The sequence below is a fragment of the Mustela nigripes genome, chromosome X, assembly GCF_022355385.1.
Source record: "Mustela nigripes isolate SB6536 chromosome X, MUSNIG.SB6536, whole genome shotgun sequence".
Classification (NCBI taxonomy): domain Eukaryota; kingdom Metazoa; phylum Chordata; class Mammalia; order Carnivora; family Mustelidae; genus Mustela; species Mustela nigripes.
The window spans coordinates 45,678,493-45,688,720 of record NC_081575.1 but is presented as its reverse complement, the minus strand read 5'-3'; the positions used below and the strand labels follow the sequence as shown (position 1 = coordinate 45,688,720).

General features: G+C 37.0%; 1 protein-coding gene across 1 annotated transcript in view; it reads left to right on the top strand.

Moving 5' to 3' along the window:
* CENPI (centromere protein I) overlaps positions 1 to 5,065 on the top strand; it is a 77,040-nt gene extending 71,975 nt beyond the window's left edge. Inside the window, exons 20-21 of the mRNA XM_059386113.1 lie at positions 3,290 to 3,331; positions 4,023 to 5,065. Of these exons, the coding sequence (XP_059242096.1) occupies positions 3,290 to 3,331; positions 4,023 to 4,124 (144 nt within the window). The 3' untranslated portion in view covers positions 4,125 to 5,065. The remainder of the gene's footprint in view (positions 1 to 3,289; positions 3,332 to 4,022) is intronic.
* The last annotated feature ends 5,163 nt before the right edge of the window (positions 5,066 to 10,228 follow it).

Sequence of the window (10,228 nt, the reverse complement as noted above, 5' to 3'; positions counted from 1 at the left end):
CCACCACCTGGTACCCCGACCTCCCAACCCCCGCCACTTCAAACCCCTCAGATTGTTTTTCAGAGTCCATAGTCTCTCGTGATTCACCTCCCCTTCCAATTTCCCGCAACTCCCTTCTCCTCTCTAACTCCCCATGTCCTCCATGCGATTTGTTATGCTCCACAAATAAGTGAAACCATATGATAATTGATTCTCTCTGCTTGACTGATTTCACTCAGCATAATCTCTTCCAGTCCCATCCATGTTGCTACAAAAGTTAGGTAATCATTTTTACTTTATGGAATTTTAACATTGTAAATACTTCAAACTAGTCATCTTTTTAGAGATAATTTAGTAAATTTAATTTGGCCAATCCATTCTTAGTATCAAAGAGCTCCACTCAGTTAATGAGTCAAAATATTTGAACATTTGTAGAGCCTACATTTCAGGAAATTCTGAAGCTCTAGATTTTATTATCATAATTACCTTTGAATCAGTAGCTGTTTCTTTATTCATTCAACAAATATTTTTTTATTCTGTATTCACTATGCTTTTCAAACTAGAAATATAATACCTAAGAAGACAGATACCATCTCTGCCCAAATGGAGTTTATATTCAAATAAGAACAAATAGTAAACCAGTAATGAAATAAGTAAACATGATAATTTTGAATTTTGAGAAACGCTATAAGGATATAAACAGGGTGGGGTAAGAGAAGGAGTGACTGAGGAGTTGCCAGGATGGGTGTTCAAGAAAGGTTTTGAGGAGGTGGCATTTGGTCTAAGATTTCTTCTAAAAGATGAGAATAAGTCAGCTGAAGAATGGCTGGAATAAGAGCATTCTAGGTGGTGGAAATGGTACAGTGGCTCAAGGAGTTCAAGATAAAAAAAGGAAGGCCAATATGGCTTATAGCTTAAGGAACAAGAATGAGAATGGAATGAAATAAGATGGCAGAGATTCAGGGGCTATCTCTCTTATAGATCTGTTGGGAGTGCCATGGGAAACAATTGAAAATTTTTAAAGCAAAGTCATAATATGGTCTGAGTTTATGTTTAATAGAGATCACTTTGGCTTTTTTTGTGGAGAATAGAGTTAAAAGAGGCCCAAGTGCCTGCAGGGGCACCAGTTAGGATGTTGGTAGAGTCTGGAGAGAGACACTGGTAGAGATTTGTATAAATGTGTGGTAGTAATGGCCACGGTCGCCAAACTGTGGGAAGAACCAAGATGCCCTTCAACAGACGAATGGATAAGGAAGATGTGGTCCATATACACTATGGAGTATTATGCCTCCATCAGAAAGGACGAATACCCAACTTTTGTAGCAACATGGACGGGACTGGAAGAGATTATGCTGAGTGAAATCAGTCAAGCAGAGAGAGTCAATTATCCTGTGGTTTCACTTATTTGTGGAGCATAACAAATCGCATGGAGGACATGGAGAGTTAGAGAGGAGAAGGGAGTTGCAGGAAATTGGAAGGGGAGGTAAATCACGAGAGACTATGGACTCTGAAAAACAATCTGAGGGGTTTGAAGTGGCGGGGGTTGGGAGGTCAGGGTACCAGGTGGTGGGTATTATAGAGGGCACGGATTGCATGGAGCACTGGGTGTGGTGCAAAAATAATGAATACTGTTATGCTAAAAATAAAAAATAAATTTAAAAAAATGTGGTGGTAGTGGAATGGATGGAAGTGGACTGACTTGAGATATATTGCAGAGGTAGAACAGACAGGACTTAATGAAGGGCTTCTTTAGAAGTAGGAGGCAAACCATAAAAGACGCTGAACTTGAGGAAACTGGGAGACAGGCATTAAGGAGGGCCCTTGATGTAATGAGCACTGGGTGTTATATGCGACTGGTAAATCAATAAATTCTACCTCTGAAACCAGTAAAAAAGTAGGAATGAAGAAAAGGGTTTCTGAGTTTTATTAACTGAGCAACTATGTAGATGGTGTTTCCATGTATTAATAAGAGGAATACTAATGAAAGAACAGAAGAGGTTATTTTGATTTGGTGGGAGGGCAAGTTGAGACTCAAGTTCTCTTTTGACCTTAAGTTTGAGATTCCTTATAGACATCCAGGAAGTCTAAGTATAGGCAGTTTGAAGCTGGGCTTGGAGTTCAGGTGAGAAGTTGGAGCTAGAGAAATAAATATGGAATTTGTAAGCATGGAGTATATTTAATCAGTAAAACCACATGTTCTTTTCACTTTCTAACTTGTTAGAGATCAGGATGCATCTTGTGATGTCAGCCAGGGAGCAATGAAAATATAGTTGTCATTTGCTGTTTTTCAGTGTACCCAGGGAGATTGCCAGAATCAGACCTTGCAGGATGGTTGTCACCAGGTTGGGGAAAAAACTTGGAGAAAATATTGGCACACTCTTTCAAGCCCCAAAAACCAAATGTCTTAGAGGAAGAGGGGAAGGAAGCAGTATATCATACATGTTATGGACTTTCCTTGAAGCAGGAACCAAAAGTAGGTTAGGTTTATGTAATTGGGACCCCCACACTAGTATCTTTTAAGAAACGTTGCATTGCCAACACTCTGGCAGTAAAGATGATATTGTGTGAAAAAACATAGTTATCTACAGCTCTTGAGTGGAAAAGTAATTCAGGAAAGTAGGACTCCAAATGTAAAATTTTAGAAATACTTTCACTACTTAATTTTGTTTATATTTACCATTTCATGTTTATAAAAATGTATGATCAAAATCTGCCTACATCTAAAACTTAATCGTAGTAAAATAAAAAATTCTAAGTGTTAAGAACACATTATGTTATACATAGCTTAATAGGCCTAGTTTATTCTTAGGAATATATTAAAAGTGTTTGTTTTAGAATTGATGACTTTTCATTGAAATACAGTGGGTGATAATTAAAGATGGGAAATAAATGGGATCAACTAGGTCTGAGTTTTCATATCAGTTTTTATAGAATCTACTGGTACACAGACTGACTCACCAGACATCCTCCTCATGCTTCAAAACTCAGTTCAGGTATCCTTTACCTCAGAATATGCCTTCTCTAACGTCTTTTATCTTCATTCTAGTGGCTGAGTAGATTTTGAGGCCATAAATTAGCAAAATGGTACTCACTTTACTCACTGTAATCTTATTTTCCTTCTGTTTATGCTAGTAGGGAGAAATGTGGAAGGTTATTGTGAATGTTTACTCAAAAGGAATGCTGGAGTGATAGTAGGAATAAAATGTAGAAAATGAATCAGACAGTGAAGAACCATCTTAATTTTCTGGTAATCTTTGGTAACCAAACATTTTCATCTCCTATCTCCCCACTTTTTTTTTTGTTTTTTAAGGAATGGCCAGAAGAAAGGACAGTAAGCGTGAGCTCTATTCGGGTAAATAAATTTATTTTCATCATGTTCAGGGATTTACTATAGGTCCATTTCATCAAAAAATTTATACTTTTCCTTTCCCCCAGTCTTAAGCCTATTGCCTCCACAAAGTCAGAGTGAAATGTTTGCCTCCTGAAATATTTCCAGTGACTTTATGTGAATTTGTTGGCACATACCCTCTACAGTCTTCTCTAAGATAAAACTATTCACAGTTTGACTCTTGCTCTTGGATCTATGCATTGTCTCATTTTATAGTATAGTTGCATGTATTCAAAGTGTGACTGTAATGAGGGTGATTTAACAATACCTAACACAGCTGTCTCATTATTACAGAAACTCTGCTGTGTACATATTTAATGAAGGCAGTAATAATTTCTGCTCCTGTGTTATCCATTTTAGATGTTGAATTTCTAGAGCATGGGGATGATGACCCATTTCATAATACTTGTTCAGTTGAACAGATAACATTTTTTGCCAGCATAATAAAAGGAATGTTTAAACCTTAAAGTTTGGGTACTTTCTGGTTTGGATGTCACTTTAGTGCCTGACTTCCAGTTAGGAACTTGGCCCCTCTCAGCTAACTCTTGGTATGTGCATTCAGGACGTTGGGAACTTTTCCTAGGGAAAGAAGAAGAGGTAGAGAATATGCATAGTAAATATTTGATGAGTAATTTTCCCTTTTTTGTGCCTGCAGGGAAAGAAATGGAACTGGTATTTGGACTATTTATTTTCAGAGGGGTTACAAGGCTTGAAACTTTTCATAAGAAGTAGTATTCATCATTCTTCTGTCCCCTGATCAGAGAGCTTAAACTGCAGCATCAACATTAAGCGAATTTTGACTGAAACGAACTGACCATACCGGACTAAACTCTTTTCCTTGTTGCTAGAGAGGCCAAGTGGTTCAACTTGAGTTTCCATTATCTTTGCATCAACAGATTGCCATCCTCAGGGAGTACTTGGACTGGCCTTCTATGCATGCCCCCAGGAGAGCCTCAGTGTGGCTAATTTTATTTTTCAGGATCTAGATTCTTTAGCCCACTAGTAAAAAATGACTTCATCATCAGGCTCTGCCTTCCACCAAATTATACATAGATATATCTGTTATGTGACAGGATTTTTCACATTCTTGTGGACTGTAAGTTGTATTGATGGAAGAGAGCAGGTAATATATAGTGGCAGTTAACCCACAGACATACTCATGCAAAATGCCCTGCCTCTGAAACCTCTGGGGATATTGCCATTTTCCTTACTGTGAACAACAGTGTCAGCATCAAGTTAACAGGATATAACATTTCTAACTCTAATATGTTGGTAGCTTCCCGGGCCTTCACTAGTAGCAATTTGATAAGAGAAGGAAGTGTTCCTATTTAGTCCAGTTTGATTTCAGAAAACTATACTATTTTGTGTGTGTATGTATATGTTATATGCCCATTTTTAAGTGGTCAGGCCCAAGTAAACAGACTTTGTTTTCGGGGATAATTCTGAAGCTTTAAAAATTTTTTTACAGTAGCTAGAATATTTTGCTGAAAATTCAGCCTCTCTACTACTGAGTAACTTCTCTTCTAGTAAAATTCATATCACTTGAGAGAAAGTAAGCTGATTTTACTTTTGTTTTTAAGGGCACATTCTTATGGTTCTTGTTTTTCCTTTAAAGCAAAACAAAACTCTGTATTATTAGGTAGTGTTCAGACTGGAATCCCATTCATTTTTTGGTTCAATACATATTTATCTAGCTTACTGTGTGGCAGATATTCTTTTGTATGCTGGTTGTATAGCTGTGACCAATACAAAGTACTGCTTTTGTAGATTTACTACATCCCTTTGGAAAAGGCAGACAATAAAAATATAAGCAAAAATATAGTATGAGGTGCTATAAGGAAGAAGCAAGGAGTAGGGGCAGAATATTGAGAGGGTTGCTACTTTAAAGCCTGTTTGAGGAGGTGACCTATGCAGAAGCCTAATGAAATAAGTGTATGAGCCATGTGAAAATTTGGGGAAAGAGCATTCTGGGCAGAGGTAAAGGCAAGTTGTAAAAGGCTTAAAAATGATAACTTAGTTGGCATGTTTGAGTACTAGCAGAGAGGCCAGTAAGGTTACAATATAGTAATTAGAAGAGTGGTAAGAATGAAATAGGAGAGAAACCAGAGAGTAGTTCATGATGTGTTATGGATAGGTAATAGGGAGCTGTTAGAAGGACTGAGAGCAAAGTGATATAATTTGATTTACCTGTATGGAGCTGTAGTTTGAAGGTTATACTGAAGAAGATTAAGGGTTAAAACAGAGAGACCAGTTAAGTTATTAGAGTTCTAGGCAAGAGTCTTTGACTAGTGTGGTAGATGATGGGGAGGTAGTTGGAGAGTGGGTTTAGGTTCTACTTTAAACGTAGAGAAGATAGGATCTGTGTTAGCTTGGATATGAAGAGAGGGAAAGAGAGGAGTAAAGGATAACTCCTAGGTTTCTGACATCCTGGCATACTGGAGGAGGAACAGATTTGGAGGGTTGTGGATTCAGAAGCTCTATTTTGGCCATATTAGGTTGGAGGTGCTGAGTAGACAGGCGATATCCAGGCCTAGAGTTCAGGGTACATATTGGGATTGGCAAAATTAATTTGGGCATCATTAGTGAATAGCCATGACATCTTATGAGATCACTTAGTGCAGCTAGAAAAAAGAAGATAAAGACAGCAAAGAACTGAGTCCTGTTGTATAAGCCAACATTAGAAAGTAGAAGAAAAAAGGAGGAACCACCTAAAGACTGAGAAATACCCACCAGTGGCTAGAAGAAAAGTAAGAAGACTGGTTGTGCTGGAAGCCAAGTGAAAAAAGTGTTTTGAACGAGAGAGGGAGTATTTTTTTGGTGTGGAATGTTGCCTATATACCCAGGTAAAAAACTTTTAGCTGCTTTGAAGTAAATGTGATAGTGTCCCTGATAGATAACCTTTCTCAGAGAGTTCTCTTTCGTTTTTAAGTTTGCAGTCCAAATAATTTTCCATATTGTTATTCAGAGCACAATATTTTGGTCATTAAGATCAAGTGGAACTTTTACCTGTGAGAAGGATTGATAATTTTCATGAAATTTAATCCACAACAATCTTCCAGTCATGGAAGAAATTTCTAAACCTGAGTTTTTGTTCCAGGAAGAAAATATTTTTCCCTTATGCTTGTCTTTTTGTTCAGTAATCATTCCTGGGTTCTTTTCTGTTCATATTCTTCTCTTGATCCAGTTTTTTGACCCACTTAAGATTAGATGTGCAAATAAGCCAAATCTAGTTATTTAAAAACTCTTTTTTGAAGGCTGTTCATGGCAAAGGAAAAAAAGATTTAAATAAGAAAAGCTATTTTGCTTTAGAGCAAATGTTGCCTAGAAAAGAAAAAGAAAATTTGATTTATTATCCCAATTATACAGAAAGAATTCTTTCTTTACCTAGTATTTCTATAAAATTGTTGATGTTATAAATATTGACTTAATAATGTTCAATACTAATTTGCTGTTAGATTTTTAACATTTTGGGGCACCTGGGTGACTCAGTCTGTTAAGCAGCTCCCTTTGGCTTGGGTTGTGATCTCAGTCAGGGTCCTGGGATCTAGCCCCAGTTGGGCTCTCAGCTCAATGGGGAGTCTGCTTCTCACTCTCCGTCTGTATTCTTCCTCTCTCTCAAATAAATAAAATCTTTAAAAAAAAGATTTCTAATATTTTATTTTTCTTTTTATAATAACTTCTTCCTCTTGGTCTTAAGGGCAATGTAGAAAGAAAAGTAGACAAGTCTATGGTGTTTCACATAAAATTTGTTTGCAGACATTCTCTCTTTACATCAGATACATTTTATATCACACAATGGTTTACTAGAAATAAGAAAAATTATTCTCTAAAGTTGGTATTATATATTGGGGCACCTGGGTGTCTCAGTCGGTTGAGCATCTGACTCTTGATTTTGGCTCAGGTCATGATCTCAGGGTTGTGAGATTGAGCCCTGCCTTGAGCACCCTGCTTAGTGCGGAGTCTGCTTTTTTCCTCCTCCCTTGCTCCGCTCTGTGTTCTTTCTCCCCCCTGCACCCCTCTCCCCACTTGCACCTCTCGCTCACATAAATGAATTTTTAAAAAATAAAATTGGTATTTTTAAAATTTCTTTTCAATTGATATAACTTTATTTCATTTATTTTTTAATGTAGAAAGACTATATTTTTGTCATGTAAAAACATTCTATTTTTGATAAAGATGGCTACTATGGACTGAATGTTTATTTTTCCCAAATTCAGACTTTGAAGCCCTGACCCCTAATGTGATAGTATTTGGAGGTAGGGCCTTTGGGAGGTAATTAGGTCATGAGACAAGGGAAATACTGATCTTTCTCTCCCACCATGTGAGAATACAGCAAAAGGGTAACCAAGTACAAACTAGAAAGAGGGCTCTCACCAGAACCTGTCCATGTTGGTACCCTGATCTTTGGACTTCCAGCCTCCAGAATTGTGAGAAGTAAATTTGCTTTTTGAGCCACTCAGTCTATGGTATTTTATTATAGCTGCCTGATCTAAGACAATGGCCAACAATATTTAACAGAAAATACTGTAGACCTGAGTCATCAATGCTTTATTTTTATAATACTCAGAAAAGGATATCTTCCCAAGGAGCATAATAAGTACCTGTGAATTAAAGTTCACTTTTAAGTATATACCAGGAAAACAAGTTTTTTTCAATTGTCGAGGCAGAAAATTAGCTTATCTAACTCTATTTGGTGCACAGAGCTGAAGGCTGGATGTTAAGGAGTCCTTTCATTGCTTCTAGTTCTAGGTTTATCATTAATGAATTGTGTGACCTTGGAAGTCACTTAAGTACTTTGCCTCTTGATTCCCTTTTTGGTAAAATTTAGATTCTAATGTCTGTATTTCAAAGATTTGGTATATAAAATGATAGAAAATCTGTGAAATTTCATTGAAAAGCCATAGAGGGGAAAGAAGATATAAAAGTTTTTCCTACCTTTGAAGTATATCAATTCAAAGAATAATAGAATGTAATTGAAGACTGCCCCAGAAGATAGTAGCTTCCTGAAGTAATACACATTTTTCTATACTTTACCTTCTGATTGAACAGAGTTGCCTGAGCCTTTCTGGAAAAAGTGTTGAACATATGAATAAGCATTTATTCAAAAATTTGACATCCTATTTATTTATGAGTATTCCAGCCCTGAATACAACAACACTTAATATCACATGAAATTGAACAAGACTGCAATTTTTATGTTTTACTTTCTCCTTGTATCTATTTGTAGACAATTTTCTGTTACTTGAGGTAATGAGAGAAGATAGTATACAATTTTTAAAATTAGATAGTGCTTTAAGCTTTAAAAAATTAGAAATGATTTTTTTCTATTTACAATCAGTTTTGTAGGTAGGTTAAATTTGCAAATGTGATCACCAGTTTCTGCATTCAGTTGAAAATTAAAATGGGGAGGTTTTGTGGATGGCAATGTGAAGAGTTCCGTGGAACTCCCCAGAGCAGTATCTTATTGGTCAAAATCAGAAAGACTAATCATTCAAAGTTTCTGAAGAATAACAAAAGAATTTATAACAAATTGAGGACCATTTATTCAAAATCTACAGAATTCAGTAGTAATAGTGGTAGGCTATAAGATCTGAAGTAGAGGCAACTCCCATTCCCTCACCCAACTCTGTTTCAGGAGAGGTATTCTAGGAGGCTTGGAAGCCAATTGGCAGCTCCTGTCAGTCCCAGATACTATTCTTTAATTCAGAGCTTCTGTGAGGGTGGGGTCAGAGAAAACCTCAAAGACTGGCAACATGCTGGCCCTGGCCTGAGGAGCCTGACCTTTTTTTGGATAGTGGAGCAATTCATGCCTTAAAGGAATCGTTCAAAATAAAAATCAGCTAACAGCTACTGGGGGCCAGAAGCATACTATGATACCAATAGAGGCAGATCAGAAAGAGACAGCAAAGGACACCAGATGGTGTAGAATAATCTGCTCTTACCTAAGGCCACACTCTTAGGAGCAACTGGAGAAGAAACTGCTTTGCTATTAGCCCTTGGCTAAATGTGCAATAAACTTGTAAACTCCCTGTAATGTGAAAACAGTCTCCAAGCCACACAGATCATACAGCAAAAAATGAAAACCTTCCTGGCTCAGGGGCTTCAGTACAACTCGGATCAATCAGTGACTGATAGCTAAACTGTAATGACCCACGGATGATCCTTAGGATGCCAGGCTTAAAGTTAAAAGCAAGAAAAAATCCAAACAGGAAAAGTAAAGGCTGCATACTGTGGAGAAGCAGACTTCACAGAATTAGTATAGCCAAGTTACTAAACAACAGCAATAAAACCCGGAGCAGGGACAGTCAGTATCCAGAGTTGCAACAATATAGTATCTGAACTGTTCAGTTATAAGAGGCAAAGGAACAGGAACATGTGACCCATACACAGGAAAGAAAGAAATTTCCTTTGAGGGCATCATATGCTGAACTTGGTGGACAAGAACTTCAAAGCAGCTATTATAAATACATCTAAAGAACTTTAACCATGTTTAAATAATTAAAAAGACTATGTGATGATAAGGATATGAAAAAGAAACTATCAATAAAGGATAGAATGCATACACACACCCCAAATGAAAATTCTGGACTCAAAAAGAGTGAAGAAAAATGAACAAAACCTTAGAGAAAGTGGTACACCATCAAGCACACAAACACACTCATGATGGGTATACCAGACAAGGAAACAAAGGGACAGAAAAAATATTAGAATACATAATGCTGATAATGTGTCAAGTTTGATGAAAACAATCTATGCATTCAATAAACTCAAGGGAATACAGCAAATTAGATCCAGCCACATGAAAAGGATTATACTCCATGACCAACTGGGATCTATCTCAGTCATGCAAGGTTGGTTTAA